Source organism: Rhipicephalus sanguineus, chromosome 1, assembly GCF_013339695.2.
Source record: "Rhipicephalus sanguineus isolate Rsan-2018 chromosome 1, BIME_Rsan_1.4, whole genome shotgun sequence".
Lineage (NCBI taxonomy): Eukaryota > Metazoa > Arthropoda > Arachnida > Ixodida > Ixodidae > Rhipicephalus > Rhipicephalus sanguineus.
This window is the reverse complement of record NC_051176.1, coordinates 228,531,849-228,555,261: the sequence shown is the minus strand read 5'-3', so window position 1 is coordinate 228,555,261 and position 23,413 is coordinate 228,531,849. Positions and strand designations below refer to the sequence as shown.

Genomic DNA, 23,413 nt, shown 5'->3' with positions numbered 1-23,413 from the left:
GAACAACGCGGAAACACACGTACAACGACTTAGGAAACCACGGCGGCCGTCTGCTTGCTTTCCCGAGAGCAATGATTGAGTTCGCCGCCTATGCCGCTTCCGTCGGCGCGCACTAGGCATATATGGTTGGGGACCCGTCCGGCGAAAAAAAGTCAGTTTCGCCGCAACGGCGAAGCAATGAATGCGATAGCAAGAAACTGGAATGTCACACGAAGAACGACAAGCAGCTCGAAATTTGCAGCGCCCCGCTGAACCACAAAGGACGACGCTCAAAAAGAACGCACAGGGCAGGAAAAGCGCGAACTAACAACTGTCACAATTGTTACGTCTCTTGGAGCAGCGCGCTGGAAGTGTCGACTATGCAGAACCCGATGCTCTTAAATATTTTTCTTTTAAACTGCGGCGCGTCGTGTCACCCCTCTGCGTCTCCTGCCACGTGGTGGCGTCTGACGCAAGGGCAGCCTACGAAATTTCAGGGTCTTTAGGTAGAGTAGAGTAGACCCTGGAAGCTGTGGGTGAGCCTAAAGGTGTGCCCGGCGTCTTTTTTTTCTTTCGTTCCACCTCGAGAGTGAGTATACAGAAAGGGGCCCCTTTTTAGTGCGCGTTTCAAGGGCAGTTTTCAAATTGAAAGAAAATGTAGAAGCGTTGCATGATAGAGAACACGCTCAAGCTTCTCCGAGATCTACGTACCGCCAGCGGTAAATGGTGTATATAAATAGCTCGACGTTATTTTGCTGGCGAACGCATGGCTCGTGGTAGAGTTGTATAACGCAGTGCGCTGCTGAGCGTGGGGTCGCTGGTTAAAATCCCCGGTCGGGTGCTTCGAATTTCTCCTTCCGATTTATTTTTCCTTGAGCCTTTATTTATATATATATATATATATATATATATATATATATATATATGGGACATGACGGCGACGGCAAAAATCCGCCGAGTGTGTCCATATAATTGCTGTCGCAATAAAATTTTGTGTCTGCGAGCGTTAAAAAATTATAGCATTTGCCATTGCGGTCCGCATACCCCATTAGGGGCGTTCTTCACGTCAGCGGGTATCTCTCACATAGGCTCTTCTCGAGCTAAATACAACGCACTTTAACGCTAAAATGGTCGGAATTAGCTAAACCGAAGCTTTCATGCTTCTATATTCGGATAAGTGGAATACAATTTCATAGTTGCCATAATGCACACAATCGATAGGCGCAGCACCGTGCGATACAATGACAGCCGAACGTAGCGAACTACCATAAAAGTACCCTACCAAAAGCTAGAAGCTGTGTTCAATCCATTTGTCCACCATGCGCCTTGGAGTGCTCCAGCGGCCTTGCGCTGGAGCATTCCTATACAAAGCCACGGTCTTGGCCGACATCGTATGATGGATGTCAAGTGGCTGAAGTACCGACTTGTGAAGCAGTCGTGCGGTGATCTGGAGTCTGGTTAGCTTTACGATACTGTGAACTCGCATCTGGTGCGTCTGTATGGCCCTGTATTTTTATCCTAGTTTCTGCGAGAGCTGCGCTATAAACAAGATCACCGCTGTACTCGTGTTCAAATGAACAACGTTGGTACATGGCAGGGGCGTTGCCAGAATTTTTTTTTGGAGGGGGGGGGGGGAGGGGGAATTAGCCAACCTTTATGTATATTCGTGCGTGTGGTCGTACAGGTGCGTGCATACATACACATGCAAAATTGAATAAACTATAGGGGGTGGGGGTTCATACGGGCCTGCACTGAATACGAGAACAAAGATACCTTTCTGCATGGTCTTCAGGGTTAGTGCTACCGATCTAGCGTCCATCTGCGCCTTGGGTCAATACGACATGACGCGTGGAACGGCATACATAGCAGAACTCCAGAGCCATCTAGAGCATCGCATATGCCGAGACACCCAAAGCACTTAGCACGCACGACTTATGTTTTGATGCCATCAACATGCAGGCGCCGTTACGTCCAGACATTGATTGGTCGCACTTATGATAGGCGAAGACAACACCTGAGTGTGCGCTCCTTATTTGACAGCAAACACAGGCTTGGACACTTTAATGGATGAAAACCACAGAACCTGCGCGAATGAAAAAAAAAAAAAGTGCAGTCTCTCCCGTTTCACTTAAAGCTGCGCGATACCCACTTTTCTTCATTATTTTTTCCGTTGCTGCCTGTCGCAGCAACAAGTGCAGCGGCATGTTGTACGCGGGAATGTCAAGAGTGGTCAGCGGTGCTGTTCTCAGCCTCCTGTGCGATGGTGAGTAGTGGCTGCTCGGCCATCTTTCCTGGGGTCATGAGGCTGGCGTACACAGCTGCCACGAGTGGGTGAACGGGCCCGCACGCTCCTTTGAAGTCGTCGACGCTGATGTCCCACAGCATGATTCCAGCCACCGATTCATTGCGAATCACCTCCATCTTCTCAGCGATACTTCGTGCATCGTCGAAGTTGATCCACTCGTGCTTTCTGCCAGGACAGAATCAGCAGAAATAGCGCGCCGAGAAAAAAAGATTTCAGTTGCGCCGAGAAAGCATCCGCAGCAGCCAAATTATAGCTAGCGTGAACACTTAACTGCGGAGTCTAGCGTTGATCATTAAGAACACTATCCTTAAAAACAGCTTGGATACAAACTGTACGCCTACGTTTGCGCCAGAAAGAAAAGATGGAACTCTTCCGGAACTTTGAGAAGGAACTTCACGCGCAAAGTAAAACAGAGACGACAGGATGGACATTGAAAAGCACTGGTCCATGTCTGTCCTGTCTCTTTTCCCCTGTGCTTCTAGTTTATTACTAATGAAATTCAAGCTAGCTCGCTCTCAAGTCTTGCCTAATTTCAGAAGGAACCTTGCTTCATATCGGGCAGAAAACAACGTACATATCAGGGCACATAGATGAAACCACGTTGAAGACCTCGTGCCGTCAATATAGTTTATCTGTGTATGAGCGCTAATTTCAGGCCCTGTTTTAATAGGTGTCATACTTTCTTGAGATATTGTATATCTGTGTATGAGCGCTAATTTCAGGCCCTGTTTTAATAGGTGTCATACTTTCTTGAGATATTGTATGGCTGAATTGCATGCGATAACGTGAGCTGCTTTGACAGTGCGCAGTTTTTTTTTGTACGTCGCACCTAATCAGCAAACTCTGGTCACTCCGCAGCACCGGCCAAGAGCGCAGCTTTATATAGAAGGCGCAGCACGTTAGCCACGGCATCGAGCTGATAATTCACGTATGTGTACGCAGCATGCTGCTTGCCAGGGGCTCCCGTTTCGCCTTTCATATATACGACGTTATTCTCTCGGCGCACTTATTGTCGTGGCCACGTTACGTTCGTTGACTGCACTCCCAGCTAGAGCGAACCAGCGCGGTCCCGGTGGGAGGGCGTCGGGAATGTCCCCCACCGCACCTGCTTCCAATCATCTCCCCACGCGCTCTGAACACACTTAGCGAGCTCCTTAACGAGCGCAGCGAGCGTTCCCTAACGCCAGCTGTCCGCCGCCTAGTCGCTGTTCAAACTCTCGTCCTTGTCTTTTCTCCTCTAAACGCGGCCGCCCGTGCTCCGGCCGCTGTCATGCGAAACACAATTCACACCGCATCACTGTCTGCAAGTGCCGTATTTTGTTACTCCGCAGCATTTCTTCAAAACGCAATAAATACTCGGCCATAGAACAAACAACAGGCGTGCAAGACGACAGCGCGCAAGCAAATCACAGTTCCTTGCGGTTCCACGCAGCCTCTATTAACCGGGCACCTGCTAATGCTGTGCTGTCCAGGCGGATTTTGTGGGTTGTTATATTGTTACATTGCTAATTTGGCTGACCGGTCTCGAGAACTTCACAGCGGTCTGGCTGTGCAGCGTTGCGTCCGGCTGACAAAACGAAGAGCTTGTAACAGAATGGGCTGGTTGTTTCAGAACACCGCACTCTCGCCTTCGCCCTGGCATCCCGACCAAAATCCGTCGGAGTTCCGGTAACATGGCTCCTGCGGCTCCTATTGTGGCGCGACGTCAGCCGCTGCAGCCATAATCAGCTTTATGGTGGTGGTATAGAAGAAAACGTAAACCAAGAAAAAGGATCGGTTTAAGCAGCCCGCCTCTCAAATCAAACCTTCAGTGAAGTCATTTCCTTTGCTTTTCCCGTCCCATAGTCGGCCCAACACGTTACCAACACAGCGTATTGAACGAAAGCGTTTGCTTCGCGATAGTTATTATAGTCGATGGGCAATTGTTTGGCTGCGCACCCGTAACTTTTCCGTCGAGAGGGAGCACTAAAACATACCGCGCACTCTGACGTGTTGGCTGATATTTTCTGGCTACAACCGTGTTATAGGCAATCCCCTCTCCTAACTGGCGGCGGCATGCACAGTAACACTACGGCGTCTGCACGCCTTGTTTGTTTGCAAAAGAACACGCGCTGTTGTATTTCATCACCAGGCGCCCGATTGCTTTGACGAACGGCTGCATGTTCTGCTCGGTCACCCTTCCTTCGACTACGAGGAAGAGAGTGTTCTGCATCGTTGCAGTGAGACGGAGCGTGGTAACGACCATGCAGTCGAGCATACAATTCCTGGAGGGTGTTTTTCTTCCCCTTCAACTCCGAGTCGCAAGCCTGACCCAATGGGACCTGTGCATTTTAGCTATGCATTGAGCACGAAGCGTAGCGATAGACAGGTAAGCGGTATCGTTGTGACAACAGGCTTCCCGTCAAATTGCTGTGTAAGCATTTGATATACTGAGTTTCCAACTGTACGACGCCACCAGCTCATTATGAAGTCAAGGCAGCACCATATTCGCGTTTGGTCTTCTAAATTTAATCACTATATGACACCGCACTGCATCTATACGACGCAACGGGCTCATATCTGCGTAATGTATGCCTCTTTCGGCTTGATGGTTGGTTGGTTGATTTATTGGGTTTAACGTCCCAAAGCGACTCAGGCTATGAGAGACGTCTTCTCCCTTTTCCGTCATGAATATGCGGTCCAGAAATGAATCCCGCGGGGACAATCGACGGCGAAGTGGGGATCACTTACAGTTGTGGCGAGGACTCTTATTCAATCTATCATTCGTATATATTCCGATATACTGCAGTTCCTCAACTGGGTCACAGTCATTATTCTGGCTTCGCTGTGCGAAGACGCTTCGAATCAATGGCAGAAAACAATCATAATTGATTCCTGGCATCATGCTTGGGCGCGGCCACCCACTGTGTTCGATAAAAAAAATGCCAACGTCAGCCGGTAAGACAGAACACTTTCTATAACCACGCTACCGTCGTCTAAGCAGTGCAATGCGCAAGTTTGTGCTGGTTACCTTGGCACGCCATATACTATCTTAACGTCGTCGAGCAGCCATTATTACGAGCCTGCGCACCCACACGCACGACGTTGGAGTGCTATAACAGAGCCTTAACGTCGTGGTGGCCGATTTTATACTAGACGAATGACAGTTGAGTTGCACTGACAAAAATAATTAGAATAGAATCTTAAACCAAAGATTTGCCTGGCATAAATACCTGCCCAAGGCTTAATACTCATAATGCATAAGAACCCTTTCGCGCTCGAAAGGTACCTTTAAAGTGTGCATTGATAAAGTGTGCATCTGAATTAATGTGGTCGTGCTAGCTTCTTGAAAGTGTTTAGTCTGGGGGACGAACCGGCGCAGAGTGGTGTTTTGTAAGTTAAAGATGATGACACGATTATATGCAGCACTGGCCGTTTTCATACTAGAAGAAGCCAGTTGCGATGCAATATTAAGATTACATTTAAATTTAGTCGCAACCAATCAGTGATCCAAAGCTTGCTACGTACATTTATTATACATGTACTGTATGTTTATGTCCATGTACAGGGGGCACCTTGAAGAGGACATTGCGTAAATATTCCGTGCCGTCAGTTTACGATGGCCTTGTTTCAAGTTAACATTATATCAAACTACCTCTCTTGAATGAGTAATGTGTGTTTAGGATACTCCGTCAGGCATTCGTGATTTCGTGGCAGCCTCCTAGACAAGACGAACGAACCTTTTTTTTTTTTCTGTCATTCTCTGAATGTGCAAATGGAATGAAATAAAATGCTTCTGATGGACAGCAACACAAGACGCCAGATTCCCTAGCGGCTCCCTATGATATAGGATCTCGAACCGTAATATGCTTTGGCGACAGCCGCCTATAGGGAAGGTTGAAGATATGTGCCCTACATTTTCTCCATAGTGGCTTAGCGGCTAAGGCATCGCACTGCTAAGGACGGGTGCGCCAATATGATTGCCGGCCACCCTGGGCGCATTTCGATGGCGGCAAAATTAAAAAAAAAAGACAGCCGTGTACTTATAATTAGGTGCATGTTAAAGAACACCAAGCGGTCCAAGTTAATTTAGAGACCCCCCACCATTGCAGGAGGATCGACCCACCATTGCCACATAAGTATACTGTCGTTTTGGCATGCGAAACCCCAGAAGTCAATCGTCGGCCATTGAGCACCATGGGCCTATCGAAACAATCAAAATCTCTCAAGTTTATTAGTGCGAAGGTAATGGGTTTATGTTCCGTGTGTTCCCTGTTTTTACGGCACCATTATTGTAGCTCTCGTTTACGATGTCATTCATCGCCGACTCGCTCGTATTTCCTCATTATTGGGAGAACGAAAGAAGGGGAATGTGTCAAGGGCTCTTTTTCTTTTTTATACACGATCTAATGAAACCCGCAGACAACGAAGCCAAGGAAGGCACAGGGGGCGTTATTTGTAGCGCTTGCCTGTAGTGCGGTAATTACGACATAAATGGAAACGAATTAAAGTGCACGAAAACAACAACTTGCCACCCGTAGGCACCGAACCAACAACCTCCGGATAAGGCGTCCAATGCTATACGAAGGAGACGACGAAGCGAGACGACAAACAAGGCGCTGAAACATGATCGTCTTGCTTTGTATTATTTCCTTTGTGCTGCTCCCAGTCATAAGACTTAACCAACTTGATCACTCGCCGCTACTCCAAACGTATTCTCCCTCATCTCGAGCGAGAGAAATCATTTTGCCTAGAGTCGGTACTGCGAAACACTAACACAACCTACTTGATAGTTTCTAATCTGCTTCTACACCGGCTATCTGACACCGGCAAATGTTCTTCAAAAAAGAAAGAAAGCAAACCGACCAAAGTTGCTTTCGTCATGTTTCATGCCGACCAGAAGGGTCTCCGTGGAACTCTCGCTGTTCTTCCATTGTATAGCCTCATTTGCATGCTTGACACGCACTACGTTCTAAACAGCGAAGTTAGGCAACTATGGCCTCAAGCCATTCTAGGAGTCAGCTGTTATGGCGAGAAAGTATCTTTACCATTATATTCAGGGTTTCCCAAATTTCACGCAGCACGATTAAAAAAAAAGGAACGCGGTTACGTAAAGCACACCTAGTGCATATTGTTCCCAGTATACTGCAGCTGCCACTACTATTTTTTTCGTTAATGAGGTTTAGGTAATTAGTCCCATTTATGTTTATAACTCGACAAGTAATCACCTCATCATTAAAATGTGAATGAGGCATATGTAGGCATGCTCAAATGACATCTAACTGCGCTATTTTCAGCAACGTACTAATTACGCGCTCAGTTTTTCCGGCTGATAAAGAAAGCACGCGAAATATGGAAAATAACACGCGACTACGCTCTCACCCGCAAACGGTGGGAGCGTAGTCTTGACTTGCTAACTCACAGTGATCCGGTTTGGGGCCGCTGCTTCCTGATGTGCGCTAGAGTCACTGGAAAAATCAGAGTACCGCAAAGGTAGGCTGCACGCGGGCAACATTGGGTGGCGGCGGCCATGTCCCTTCCAGACCGTCCGGCGCGTTGCTAGCGTGTGTTGAGAAGTGACCGATCTTTTAGCCTCAGTGCCTTGTTACGATCGGCAGAACGGCAGTATGTGTGTGTGTTTCTTCAAGAGGATATTAGAAGTGATTTCAAGTCATCGACAGGTATGGATCGACTGCGCGGTTAGCGGTGTAACTAATGAAGCGTACGGCGAATGTTGCCATGTGCTCGCGAACTCTCTTCATGGCTTCATCGGTCTCTTTTCGTGTCACACCCGCGCGTGTTCGCTAGGTCCGGATCTATAAACATCGTTGCATTAGCGCAGTGACATCGTGTGAGATGCCATTTACTTCGACATTTGGTGAATCTTGACTGTTCGCGCTAGTTTTGCAGTCGGTGTTCAGGTTCACTGCACTCGAGAACGTTATCGAACAACATCGAGAACATTAAACATTGCGTCCTTCGACTGATCGCTGACGCATAGCTTCCTTGCGCACCGTGCTTGCTGTTCAACTGGTTGATAGTTGTGTGTGTACGGTAATTGGAAGTTGAGCGCGACGTCTGGATTTGGAACGCCAGCAGCCGAACGCACGGGCGAATCGGCGTGCAGTAGGTAAGGTGCATCTTATCTTACGATACGTAGAAAATAGGCCATCAAAAATGATTGACATCACTACTTAATTGCTTCATTTCCTATTTCTTGTCTCCTTAATATTCCCAACGTTGCAATGAATTTGCAAATATTTTGCTCTGTTCCGACAAACAGTTCCTTTTCTTGGCGTTGCCAGCACGTAAAGAGCTGGGGTTCGGTTTCTGCACTGCTGCACTCTTATTAAAACTTCCTCGGCACGGTGCTTTATGTTCTTTTGATCAGAAATAGCACATCCCTGAATTTTTAAAGCGCATGCTACTGCAACACAGTATGTATATAGACCTAGGGCTCGCATAAAATCGACTTCCTCAATGCGTGGGATCTGCTTTTTTTTTTTTTTTTGCTGTGACCATTTCTCACCAACTATACAGTATTTTAAGGGTACGCTAGGTGCAATGCAGCATTAGCAGCATTTTTTTGCAACAAATTTAAAAATACGCTTGATAGCATTGCCTTATACCAAGTTTATCGACAGAGTTCCACGCTTCTGTTTTGTGCAACGCCAAGGATCATGCCACAATTGCCTTCAAGGTATACCAGTAAACAGTTATTATTTTAATAAATCTTCGATTTCGCTCTCGTGCGTGACACGCTTAAACTCGGATAGCATGCGTAATCTGTTCAACAGATCGAGGTATAAACAGCCGAGCAAATAGAAAGGTATGTAGTTTTCAATATCGCTGACCATAGCGAACCGAAAAGGTGAAGTATCCTGTCGCATAAGATCTTTTCCAGCAAAGTTAGTGTAGTTCACTGCAGGAAGGAGTGTTATTTGAGGGGGGCGAATTCGTACAGGCCAATTATGCAGCCACGTAGAACGGCGCTCTTTAACATTAATTTTTCCCACACGGCAAACGAGATTTCCAGAGTAGCTCACCAGTAACGTTCGATTGATGGTGAGCTACTCTCTTCTGGCATCTGCATGCAGTGGCGTAGCCAGGGGGTGGCACACCGGGCCCGTGCCCCCTTCCCCCCCCCCCCCCCCCCACACGAAAAAAATAATGTCAGCTTACGCCCCTGTCTGCATGACGCGTTTAAAAAGCGACGAAGTACTTCAGGGGACCGTGGTACTGCTAAATGTCCGGCCACGCTCTGTATTGAACGCGCCTCCACCCAAAGCGCTTGGAAGGGATATGGCGGCGAGAGGTCACGTGATGCGAGTGAGCCAATCGCGTCGGCGGCGGCGCGCGGAAAACAGATGCGATACTCTGAAAATTTTCCAGTGACTCTAATGTGCGCGGCAATCTAGTCACGTGTCATTTTCAGATTTCGCAAGCTTTCTTTATTAGCCAAAAAAAAAAAGGAGCGAGCGTGCAATTAGTACGTTGTTGAAAATAGCGCAGTTAGATGTCATTTCAACATGCTTACATACGCCTTATTGACATTTTAATGATTAGGTGAGTATTTGTCGAGTTAGAAACATAATTAGGACTAATTAACTAAACCTCATTAACGAAAAAATTAGCAGTGGCTACTGCAGTATACTGGGGACAATATGCACTGGGCGTGCTTCGCGTAACGGCGTTCCTCTTTTTTTTTTTTAAACTGTGCTGCGTGATATTTTAGACGCTCTGTATACTACAGCTAGCTTGCCCTCTATCGTGGCTATGTTATCTTCCGTTTCCGGCCCTCTAACTTTCCATTAGACAGTTGCTTCTGCCACTGTCCATGCCATTAACGTATTTTTACTAATTAGTGCTCAGGTTCTCTTCCTACACCGTGAGTCTACAGTTTTTCCTGTATAATTAACTAGATAACCGAGTTGTCCTCATTTATTTTCATTCATACCCCATGAACGTTTTTCGAAGCAGATATTGTCATGAGCCCATCGTAATTCGAAGGATCCACCGCCTATTTGTTTGTGTGCATCCTCGTTCATAATCATCTCGTGCGCACCTAATGCCAAAGGTCTTACACCGGCCATTTCAATTATTTGCAGTCAGTATCACGCTTCATATTCTGTACGCAACACCGACTTTTCATTTTCATTTTTTTTTTTGTGGTTGCGTTTCAATTGCCTTTCGCTTTAGGTACTTGTTCATGTCCTCCCATTCAGGTATTTATTTACTCTTTTGTCCGTACTTCTCGTACGTCTCAGTATCTGTATGCTTCAATCATGAGCATTCAATTCCCCAGGATTTTGAGCGCGCAATCAGAGGCCTCGCCAAACACCACGAAATTGATTTCCATCAAACTTAAAATCTGGAAATTCCCCATCCTTCCGCATAAACATGGCCCAGTCCATTTCACAGAGCTCCTCTTTGTAAGTGTGCTCTTGTTTATTGGTTGGCCGGCGTGTTCTGAAGATATGTACAGCACCGAGATTGGCTGCATAATTCTCTTACGAACATTTCAACCTTGCCACGCTTTTACGGATACGGATTCGTAACCTAAATAGATACCTGACAATATATATGTCGCGCCGTCCGCGTGCAGCAAATCTGGCCGACGTAGCTCGACTGCTATGCTGTCTTGTTTGTACGAGACTATGGCCTATTTGTTTCTAGCTTTTCATCTATATCTGACATGCACTACGTCCCAAAAAGCTGAAGCGATGTCGAAAATCAAGGGCGCAAGCCTTTCTGAAACAGCTGCCACGCTACTGGGTCAATCTTGCCGTGATACCTGCAATTCATTATGCGAGCATATTTCATTTTTATTGCGATAGCAATTATATGGACACTCTCGGCTGATTTTTTCCGTCGCCGTCGCTGTCATGCCCCGGATAGGTATATGTACGCATATACAGGGTGTCCCAGCTATCACGCAGCACGAGTAAAAAAAAGAGGAACGGCGTTACGCGAATCAAACCTACAGCATATTGTTCCTAGTACACTAGAGTAGCCACTGCTAACTTTTTTTCGTTAATGAGGTTTAATTAGTCATAATTATATTTCCAACTCGACAAGTACTCGCCTAATTGTCAAAATGTCAATGAGGCGTATGCAGGCATGTTCAAATGGCATCTAACTGCGCTACTTTCAACGACGTGCTAATTGCGCGCTCATTTTTTCCGGCTGAAAGAAAGCCCGCTAAATATGAAAAATAACACGTAACTACGCTCCCACCCGCAAAGGAAACCAGCGCCCTCAAATAAGCTTACTGCAAACAACCGCTTTGCCTGTTGCCTGTTGCGAAAGACAGCGTTCCGCATTTTGGCAAGGGTACAGGTCGGGCGCCAGCGATATGCGTGCAATTTCGCTGGAATTCAATCCGTTCGATAGTACGACGCAATCATCCATATCTCACGGCCGACTCTTCTCATTGATAACGCGGCAGGTGTTCCGATTACGGCCTGACTCTGTAAAACCAAGCGGTGGGTTTCTAGGCCGGGGTGTGGCAGATAGGGCGATACGTTTTTTTTTTCTTTCTGCATTTTTTCCTTGATACTGTCTGCCTCATAGGGAGCCTGTTTGAGGGCGCTAGTTCCCGACGCGCGCAACACTCTAGTCACGTGTCACTTTTCATATTTCGCGGGCTTTCTTGATCAGGCGGAAAAAAATGAGCGCGCAATTAGCACGTTGTTGAAAGTAGCGCAGTTAGATGCCATTTGAACATGCCTACATACGCCTCATTGACATTTTGACAATTAGACGAGTACTTGTCGAGTTAGAAATATAATTATGACTAATTAATTAAACCTCATTAACGAAAAAAATAGCAGTGGCTACTCTAGTGTACTAGGAACAATATGCTGTAGGTTTGATTCGCGTAACGCCGTTCCTCTTTTTTTAAATTGTGCTGCGTGATAGCTGGGACACCCTGTATATAAAGAGGCACAAAGAAAAATAAGCGGAAGAAAAAAACAATCTGAAGTACCCGACCGCGGATTCGAACCAGCAACCCCTCGCTCCCCAGCGCGCTGCGTTAGACAACTCAACCACACGCCATGTATGCTCCGGCGAAATAACGGCCAGCTATTTATATACACCATGCACCGCTGGTGGTAAGCAAATCTCCTAGGAGCATGAGCGTGTTTTCTATCACGCAACGCTCCTAATTTTCTTTGAGTTTGAAAACTGCCCTTGAGACGTGCACGACAAAGTGGCCCTTTTCAATACCCACTCGTGATGTGGAAGGAAAAATAGAAGTCACAGTTTCACCTCAAGAGGGAAGCAATGAATGCGATAGCAACAAATTGTAGTGTTACTAGTGTTACACGAAGTGAGGCTGGCAGCTAACTGTTTTGTATCCCATCTCGCGTAACTACAAAACACTGGTGTAAGAGAATACGGCCGCTCCAGGGAGCGATGCTCTCCGTATAGTCACTTCGCGTTGAGAGCGCAACACTTAGAAGGGTATACGAGCCACCTGCTGCGATGGCTTTCGAGATAGCGCGCGCGCCAGCGATCGCGACCGCGCCCTTAGAATTAAAAGTTCAAAGTTGCTCCTGGAGCGACACTCCCCCCCTCCCCCCTTGCGTCTTCGCGTCTTTTAAGGCTCGTTAAAGACGGCCGGGGTGTTTCCTGTTTGCTTCGACGGCAGTCCTCTCGAGAGGGGTAATGTTATCGCATGCACCCTCCGAGCGACGGGAATGGGCCGGCTCGTTTCAACTCTGCTTCGGCCGCGTTCGTCGCCCGCGCTCGCGCGCTTTTACCCGCGGTAGAACATACAGTGCGCGGGGGATCTTATTAATTTGGACTTCACACCGGAAGGACATGACGGCGACGGCAAAAACCCGTCGAGACTGTCCATATAATTGCTATCGCAATAAATAAAAGAACACCGAGCACACCTAGAGTCACTAGAAAAATTTCAGAGTATCGCATCTGTTTTCCGCGCGCCGCCGGCGACGCGATTGGCTTACTCGCATCACGTGACCTCTCGCCGCCATATCCCTTCCAAGCGCTTTGGGTGCAGGCGCGTTGAATGCAGAGTGCGGCCGGACATTTAGCAGTACCACGGTCTCTAGAAGTACTTCGTCGCTTCTTTAAACACGTCTTGCAGATGCCAGAGAGTAGCTCACCAGTAACCGAACGTTGCTGGTGAGCTACTCCGGGAATTTCGTATATTTTTGCATTCCGTGTGGGAAACATTAACGTCAAAGAGCGTCGTTGTACGTGGCTGCATAGTTGGCCGCGGAATGAATTCGCCCCCATCGAAGAACACTCCTTTCTGCAGTGAACTACACAAACTTGGCTGGAAAAGCTCTCATGCAACAGGATACTTCACCTTTTCGGTTCGCTATGTTCAGCGCTATTGAAAACTACATACATACTATTTGCTCGGCTGTTTGTATCTCGATCTGTTGAATAGATTGTGCATGCATTTCGAGTTATAAGCGTGTCACGCACGAGAGCGACATTGAAGACTTATTAAAATAATAACTGTTTACTGTATACCTTGAAGGCAATTATCGCATGATCATTTGCCGCTGTGCAAAACTGAAGCGTGGAACTCTGTTGATAAACTTGGTATAAGGCAATGTTATTAAGCGTATTTTATTTTTTTTTCAAAAAAGAATGTTGCTAATGCTGCATTGCTCCTAGCGTACCCTTACAATACTGTTTAGTGGGTGAGAAGTGGTCACAGCAAAAAAAAAAAAAGAAAAAGGCTTATCCTCTCACGCATTGAGGGAATCGATTTCATGCGAGCCCTAGATCTATATACATAATGTGTTGCAGTAGCATGCGCGTTAAAGCTTTTCGGGATGTGCTATTTCTGATAAAAATAACATAAAGCACTGCACCGAGGAAGTTTTAACAAGAGTGCATTACGAAAAAAAAAGTTGAAAATAAAAGCAGTGCAGAAACCGAACCCCAGCCGTTTACGCGCTGGCAACGCCAAAAAAAGAAAAGAAAAACTTTGTCGGAACACAGCAAAATATTTGCAAATGCACTGCAACGTCGGGAATATTAAGAAGACAAAAAATAGGAAATGAAACAACTGAGTAGTGACGTCAATAATTTTTGAAGGCCTATTTTCTACGTATCTGTTAGGAAATGACAACGTATTCGCAAAATAAGATGCGCCTTACCTACCGCACGCCGATTCACCCATGCGTTCGGCTGCTGGCGTTCCGAACCGAGAAAAATACTTCACGTACAACTTCCACTTACCTTACACACACCACTTCTATTACAGATAACACACAGCTGAACAGCAAGCATGGTGCGCAAGTAAGGTATGCGTCAGCGATCAGTCGAAGGACGCAATGCTGAATGTTCTCGATGTTCGATAATGTTCTCGAATGCGCTATGAAGTGAACCTGAACACCGACTGCAAAGCTAGCGCATACAGTCAACATTCACCAAGTGTCGAAGTAAATGGCATCTCGCACGGTCATTCGCTAATGCAACTATGTCTACAGCTCCGGACCTTGCGAACACACCCGGCCGTGAAACGAAAAGAGACCGATGAAGCCACGAAGAGAGTTCGCGAGCACATGGCAACATTCGCCGCACGTTTCATTAACTACACCGCTTACCGCGCAGACAATTCAGACTGTCGATGACTCGAATCACTTCTGATATCCTTTTGAAGAAACACACACACACACACACACACACACACACACACACACACACACACACACACACACACACACACACACACACACACACACACACACACACACACACACACACACACACACACACACACACACACACACACACACACACACACACACACACACACACACACACACACCACACACACACACACACACACACACACACACACACACACACACACACACACACACACACACACACACACACACACACACACACACACACACACACACACACACACACACACACACACACACACACACACACACACACACACACACACACACACACACACACACACACACACACACACACACACACACACACACACACACACCACACACACACACACACACACACACACACACACACACACACACACACACACACACACACACACACACACACACACACACACACACACACACACACACACACACACACACACACACACACACACACACACACACACACACACACACACACACACACATATTGCAGTTACGCCGAGCGTAACACGATATCGAGGCGAAAAGATCGGTCACTTCTCAACACACGCTACCACGCGCCGGACGGTCCGGAAGGGAAATGGCCGCCGCCGCTCAATGTTGCCCGCGTGCAGCCTACCTTTGCGGTACTCTGAAATTTTCCAGTGACTCTAAGCACAGCTTGCATCAAACGCCCCCGTGTGGCTGGAGGCGCAGGGGGTCACTCCACGCGCCGCAGTTTAATAAAAGAAAAAGAAATATCTAAGCGCGTCTGATTTTCCATTGTCGACACTAGCAGCGCGTTGCCGCAACAACTGTGACAGTTGTTAGTTCACGCTTGCCCTGTACATGCCTGTGCGTTCTTTTCTGGCGTCCTTTGTGCTTCAGCGGCGCGCTGCAAGTTTCGAGCTGCTTCTGGTTCTTCGTGTGACATTTGAATTTCTTGCTATCGCATTCATTGCTTCGCCCTTGCGGCGAAACTGCGACTTCTCTTATGTCTTGATTTTCATAGATCCTATTATCTACGAATAATACACAAAAGTTATGCTTACGATAGCATTGACCAGTGACACACAAGGAAGCCAAATAAAGAGTCCGCTTATTTGCTTGGGCTATTTTTATAGTGTGTGGAATTATCCCAGTCATTTTCTCTATCTTTTTCTGATTAGTTTTTGTTGTCTTTTCAAAAGCGTCTGTTCTAAATGTACCTATAGTGTAGCTCAGTAGCGACTGCAGCGCCATTTGCGTAAAGCACTGACCTGTGAAGGAAGTTGGAATGGGTACTGGAGTCGAACATGAGTTCCCAGCCTCCCTGCTGGATCCGCTCGCAAACCGTGTAGTATGGCAATGCCACAGGAGATGTGGTGTTGATGGAGTCGAGTGTGTCCAGGAACTTGTACACGATAACCTCCATGCTGAACGTGGGCACCAACTTGGAGGCCGGTACGCCGCACTCTCGCAGGAGCTCGATCGCACTGCCGATGTTCAACGCGCTTTCGGCCGCGCTTCGCACCGATGGTTCCTTATTTACCTGCAAGGAAGATGTCCCTAGGGCTCCTGAGAATTGCTGTCAAGAGATGAAAGCTAATGGCCTTTATCTCGACGCACATTTCTCGTATCCGCGAAACAAAGGCGCGAAAATTGGCATTAAGCACTGTTCCTGACCCAGACAACGCGCTAAGCACGATGACTATGCTACTCTACAAACACTTAACGCGAGTCAAGTGAACGGTTTCATGAAATGAGAAATTAAAATAGCGCTTTCAAAAGACGGATACGTTAAACGAAATCAATGTGTTATGCCTTTTCTTAGTTATTTGACCGCTGCAACGGCTCGGTTACTGTATATTCTGGATGAACGTCACACCAACAACGGCGACGACGTCAAGCGGTGGTCACTAGCACAAGCATATGTTGAAGATGACATTGAAACACATGTCTCAGTCCATAAAGCGCATGTAAAGTACTATGTTTAGGTACGAAAGGCGACCTTAAGGCATTTATAGGTATGCTTATGGGGGGGGGGGGGGGGGGGGGGGCTTGGAAGAGATCCGAAAGACCAATTAGTCACGGCGGCCACCACACGAAGATACCAAGCTGAAGCTTGAGAAAGGCAATAAGAATAACTCTCAACAAGGCATAGTTGAAATACACCACGTCTGAGATTAAACGCACATGTGATATGCGGGGTCTGCCTCGCTTGGCTTTGACAGTGCATCGCGAGACATCACTCATGCACGCATAAATAAGTGCACCAGGCAATGCTGCATGCGACGCTTCCACCCGAAGCGGCACGAACAGTCACGCCTCCGTAACATCTAGAAGCTCACCGTCACGACGACAAGGTCCACGAACTGTGCCAGCTTCACCCCGGCGCCGTGAGTATGGAAGAGCTGCGCCTGCGGTGGGACGACAAGGCCCAGGTTGATGTGGTGGACGCGAAACAACGTGCCGAGCTTTTTAACCATCTTGACCATTGCGTTGCGCATGTTGGCAGGAGCCGGAAACACGCCGGCAAGCAACGCGCCGTCCAGCTTGTTGCCTAGCACCCATCGCACCATGTTGCGTGAGAAGCGCGCCATGGTGTCACCGTTGCCCGCAACGTCGGCCATCAGACTGGTCACGTCGCCGAACGCACCTACGCTGACCAGTAGGTGAGCGTTCTTGCGCTCAAGCAGCAGGTCAACGGCCCGCCAGAAGAAAGGCCGCGTAGCCACGTGGTACACGTCGTAGTTGATGAGGTCGTTGAACCAGTCTTTGAGGCCCGGCATGGAGAACACTATGTGGGTGCAGTGCTCGGTCGGTATGTGTTCCGCCCGGTATGCCCAAGGCTCGGGTCGCGAAAAGCTCTCCGCGTTCAACTGGCACAACACTAAAGGTCCCTGCAAGCCCTGCTGTCGTAGTCGGCCTTGGTCCTCAAGTTTCGGAAGGTCGGACAGGTACCGGACCTGCGCATGCCAAAGACGCAACGGCGTGGTCGCAGCGCAAACGCTCTCGAATCATTATCGTGCTATCTTGCTGCTAGCGAGACCGACAGCTTTTGTGTAACTATATGGAAAACTAGACAGCAGATCCAAACAAGGAGAGGCGTTGACTTGAAACTACCAGAGGCGTCAGTTGCAGGGGGGCAGCCCGCCTCCCTTCCCCGGCCAATTGAGAAACCTACGCCTCTGACAACTACCATGATATATGTCACCATGATATATATATATATATTATATATATATATATATATATTATATATATATATATATATATATATATATATATATATATATATATATATATATATATATATATATATATATATATATATAATATATATATATACCTACGACAACACAAAGCACACAACTAGGTAATGAAGAGCAGGCTAGTACTTAGCGCCGCTATTCCATATTTAGATTGTCATGATTATGACATCCCTATAGCTGCGTGTGAGTGCGTCACGGGTGACCTTGCGCTCTGCTATTAAAGAGCCGTTTATACTATGTATGCATGCCTGACCCACTCAGGAACTTTCAACTCACTTTTCTGTTATGTATACCTTTTCAGGCGGGTAAGACCGCCCATAATGCTATAAAGAATTGCTGTGGCTGCATGGTGGGATCGAATCTCGCACCTTCCAGCGCGGGAGCCCATTGCTCTAACCATTATATGTCACGATCGCATCCATGCTGCTCTTGCGCCATCGGGATCAGCCCAAATTTCCTCTATACATATAACTAAAGCCCGTCAACCTATAATGGACACACCGTTTGAGCCACATACGCACCTTCTATAACAATGCGCGTGCAGTAATCTTCAATAAAATCCTCTCTTCTCTATTCAAAAAGATTGACGATGCTGTGCAGCTTGGGCATTGCTAAAAGTTCCTTTCTCACACAGGCGAAGTTTGATCGTGGCGGCTATTGTTTTAGATGCCTACATGGTTTATAATGCACGTTGCAGACCCGGAGAGAAAAGATGATCGTTCGCATTCCTTGGCTCACGTGGTTGATGTATTGCATCATATATACTTAACTCTGTCAATGTGTTGCCCCGTTCATGATAAGAGACGTGCTTGCGTGGTTAATCATAATTATGGACGTCTCATGAATGCCTTAGAATGTGCTGCGTGTGCAGGCAATACCACCGGGCAAGAAAAGTGATGTCTTCTCTGGTTCATGTAGTGCGTGGCAGCAGTGTGAGTGCTTTCTTTTGTTATTCTTAGGCTTTCGCATTCTTATTTATACATTCACGTTTATCAGGTCACTCGAAGCATTTTGAGCAGTACCTCTCGAAGAGGAGAAAAGAGGGGAATCATCGCTCACGTAAGTAGAATGAATGGGCGGCTGGAGCAGAGCATTGGTGGAAGAGGTGGTGATGCAGTGGCAGCGTGGCAAAACGCATGCACCAGAAACACGTTTAAAATTACCCGTATATCGGGAAATAAATACAATGGAGAAAGTTCACGCAACGTCATAGATAAGCAGAAAATTATGCAAAGACCACCGCACAGTGATCGAATGAGAGAGAGAGAGATACGAAAAGAAAAGGCAGAGATTTAACAATGGTAATGCAGCATAGTCGCTGAAGTTAAAAGCACAATGATAAACAAGTTCTTTATTCTTTTTTGTTTTAAGCACAGATACCATTTTAACAATGAACTGCGTGCGTTGGGATCGGGCGTTAAACCTCTCAAGACAGAGGTCAGCGTGGTGACCCATATCAGTACAAGAATTGCGCGCTTAAAATTTTCTCGAGTCACAGCACCACCGCGAAGCAAATTCCGGCGGTTCGGGAATACATAGAGCGCTTAAACGCGTTTTCTTGATACTGGAGCCACATGCTGGAGCACGATATCTTGGTATGAATACGCTCCCGATTTTTTTCCCCGCGTACATAATACAAACAGTGATACAGAAAAAAAAAACGATTTTTGATTACCTCATCGGTTTCTCTAAGCTGGGAAGACGCTTGTAGCAGTTCCATACTTCTCTGAAGTCTCCGATGGAGTTACTGTATATATGCTCGGTACGAAAGAAAGGGAATTGTTCGAGGGGCTGATTTCTTTGTTAGACACAGCTAATGATACCAACAGACAATTAAACCAGGGAAAGCATACAGGACATTATTTGTTCTTGTTTCTTTTTTAACTACAGTTTAATGATTCTGAAATAAACTAAAGGGAACTATAGTGAACGAAAAATCACTTTTTCTGTCGGTTGAATCGGAACCCACAACCTTCGAATTACGCGTCCGATGTTCTACCAATTGACTCTACGACGGAGGGCGCTCCCTTGTCCACTTTTTAGGGTAGTCCACTGTGTAGGGTGACCCACGGACGGACAGGGTGATTTTTCGTCGACTATAATTTCTTTCAATTTAGGTCAAAACGATTAAACTACATAAAAAAAAACAAATAATATCCCCTATGCTTTCCTTGTCTTAATGCTTGACCTATGCTTGGCCTCTGCTTCCCATGAGAAGGGTAAATCTGAGAAGGAAAGAAAAAGTTTAGGGGCCTTCTCAATTCGTAACGAAGGTTACAATTGTGTAATTTCGCCCTCTCTTACTATCGGAGAGAAAAATGGACTTTTTGAAAGAAAGACTGTGACTATGATTAGCGATTGTACGATGTGTGCATGTTTCTTCCGAGACTGCTGGAAGAGGCTGGCTTTCTAGTAATAAACATTCAGCTGGCAGTCAGCGCCTGTGCCGTGGTCTTCGTTCCTTTGTTGTCCCTGTTCTAATCGCGCTGTTTCATGCTCTGTTTTAATCATTCCCTTACGCACGGTGTTATATTGATAAAATTGTAACTACGCTTCATCAAGGTTTGATCGTAGCAACATGAGATGCATAGCAACATAGCCGTGGCAGCTCTAAAAAACCCTGTTTCACCTCGCGCAGACTGCATAATCACCCAAGCTGTGCCCGCATTTACGGTTCAACACATGCATTTAGTAACTCGGCGCTTACACAAATGTGATCCGTCCACGAAAGAGTCTCCCGGATCAGGTTGCTTCTTCCACCGTAACCTAACAATCACTTTGCCAATCAAAACGTTACCGTGCCTGCTTAGCGACGGTATGTTGGTATTATTGGTACAACACATTTTTTTATAACTTTATCTTGTTACATTTTGCATTATATAAATTGGTTCTATCGTACTGTTGTCTCTTTTGTACCACTACTCAGCTGTTCCGGTTTTGTAAAGCATTTATTTTTTCTGGTTTCCAAGCGAAATGCTGGTATCGATGTTACATAACGTTGTAATCTATAAATTTCTTGCTCTACGCCTACAATATATAAAATATACACCAATACAGCTATATATACAATATAGCAATATATGCAGCAATATATACAATATATTGCTGTTCAACCTTTATGCTTTCATAGCGTATCTTCCCCCCCCCCCCCCCCCGCGCGAAATATGGGTATGTAATGATGTTATAAAACGTAGTTTATTTTCAATGTATGTAACTATCTGTCTGCATTACCCCCCTTCGCAATGACCCCACGAGGCCTCTGAAGTATCTAAATAAATATAAAGAAAAAAAAAGAATCTTCGGTACATATATCAACGACGTTTATGGATTCAAACAGCATAACAGCGGCGATTAGTCGAAAGTTGGTCGTGCCATATCGATGCTACGTTGCTTCCCTCAAGCCTTCTGGCCAACCAGCAGTAATCGCGCTATGTCCCATGATAACGAATTTTTTAAGCGGTTGGAGAGCGCTTGTGGGTGTGAAAAGTATGACTTTCTTAAATATAATGCGCACCCCAATGTGATATCAGATACAGTAAAACTCGAAGTAAAAAATGTATAAGAGAAATAACTTCGGGCAGTTTGACTGCTGGTCAAAACAATAAAACAGTAAGGCTGAACGTTGTGCTGAAGTTTACCAGACATTTCTGAGACTACGCGGGGACAATATGCTTGTGCCACACCTAACACGAGGCAAGCATTAGGTGTCCCATAACGCTGGCATAGTGAGGGCGGCCGCCCCCGGCGTGGTGTAGGGGTCATACCTCAGCGGTGCACGAGATGAGACATGCAAAACAGACTTTGTAGCGTGAAGTGAACCATTGGTTCCACTGAGACCGTGTAAGTAATATCGCGCTCAGTATGAGCTACATCACGCGAGCGCGTGGCCGAGCGCTCTGCAAGGTTGTACAGTGGCGCCGATAATGGCATATTTTCGAGTTGGCGGGAGAGAGCTTCGCTGCCCGTGCGAGCGCGCCTCGCCCCCACTTGCTTGCTCTCACCCTCGAAGTTATCGTTTTCGAAGCTGATATCACCGCAGGGAAAAACGAGGGCGAGGGCGAAAGCAAGTGGAGGCGATGCATGCTCGCAGGAACAGCCAAACTCGCTCCAGATAACTCGAAAATATGCCACGATCGGCGCCACTGTACACCCTTGCAGAGCGCTCGGCCACGCGCTCGCGTGATGTTGCTCAATCTGAGCGCGATAGCACTATAGCGCGCCATATGCTTACAGTTGCACAGCAGGTAAGCTATAGCGTTTTCCCCAGACCGCTCATACGAGCAAAGCTACCCGGGCACAGCTGCAGAGTTGATTCAGCAAAGCGCGAGAGTGCGTAAACTTAGCTTGATTACACATGCAGTCAAGCGCATCGCATCTCTGGATGCCTCCTATCTATCCAGCGCAAACCGGACGAGCGTCGTCGATACCGTAACAGCACGGCGGCGGTGAACAGGGCGGGAATGTCTGAGCAAATTCCTATCGCAATAAAAAAAAAGGAGTCCTGTCCTTATAGGTTAAATATAGCTGATGCCGTTTTCTTTAGGAGAGTTCTAACGGCACCTATAGCTGCGGTAAAACGGGACGTCGATCAGCGCTTACCTTGCGGAAATAAGGTACGAGTGCACCGGGCAGAACGACAAAGAACACCACCACAAGGAGCATGCAAGAACTGACGGTGTACACGTAGGAGGTCTTAATGAAGGGGTCCTCCGTGTCACCAGCCCTGAGGTCCCGCCGGCTGAGAAGGTTTTGCTCAGAGAACCGCATCCTGGGGCGTTGGACAGGTCCCTGCAACCAGCTAGCGCGATGGCGGGTGGGCCGGCCTTCGTCCTCTTCACGCGCAGCCGTGCCAGGAGCAATGGCGGACAACCAGGTGCAGAACGTGCTAAATTATTCTTCATCTTTTAGACTTCAGCTTGCGCCAGCTGATTATGATTATGACAGCTTGCACGCTTTCCAAACCCATTCCCTGTTCTTACAATTCTGAGAGCATAAGCACAAATTCCTACGCTCTCTTGGTTTCATTTATTGGCGTTTCTTAAATTCGTATTTTTTTTCTTCTTCTCCACGCTCGGACACGAGGTGGGTTCGCGCCATTCCTCGAAAGCCTTCGGCTGCTGCTAGATAGGGACACCCATTCCCACTCCGATTTGGTCTCAATAAAGTTTATTCCCCACTCCCCGGCAGCAGCTATTTCCGAATGTAGTGATGCCGCGGAGAATCAA

The 23,413-nt window shown here is 46.9% G+C and overlaps 1 protein-coding gene across 1 annotated transcript; it reads right to left on the bottom strand.

Moving 5' to 3' along the window:
* Positions 1–2,035: 2,035 nt before the first annotated feature.
* On the bottom strand, positions 2,036–22,955 carry LOC119381774 (endochitinase). Its single transcript, XM_037649539.1, has 4 exons — positions 22,788–22,955; positions 17,265–17,882; positions 16,194–16,465; positions 2,036–2,449 (listed from the first exon to the last, which is right to left on the bottom strand). The coding sequence occupies exons 1-4, from the start codon at positions 22,953–22,955 to the stop codon at positions 2,200–2,202; spliced, it is 1,308 nt and encodes a 435-aa protein (XP_037505467.1). The 3' UTR covers positions 2,036–2,199.
* Positions 22,956–23,413: the final 458 nt, after the last annotated feature.

What these genes read in the sequence shown, in the direction of transcription:
- LOC119381774 (XM_037649539.1), bottom strand. Translation starts at nt 22,955, where the DNA reads ATGCGGTTCTCTGAGCAAAACCTTCTCAGCCGGCGGGACCTCAGGGCT. An exon ending in TCGTACCTTATTTCCGCAAG is followed by an intron (nt 17,883 to 22,787) that starts GTAAGCGCTGAT and finishes TGGCATGCGCAG; the next exon opens with GTCCGGTACCTGTCCGACCT. An exon ending in TGGACCTTGTCGTCGTGACG is followed by an intron (nt 16,466 to 17,264) that starts GTGAGCTTCTAG and finishes TCTTCCTTGCAG; the next exon opens with GTAAATAAGGAACCATCGGT.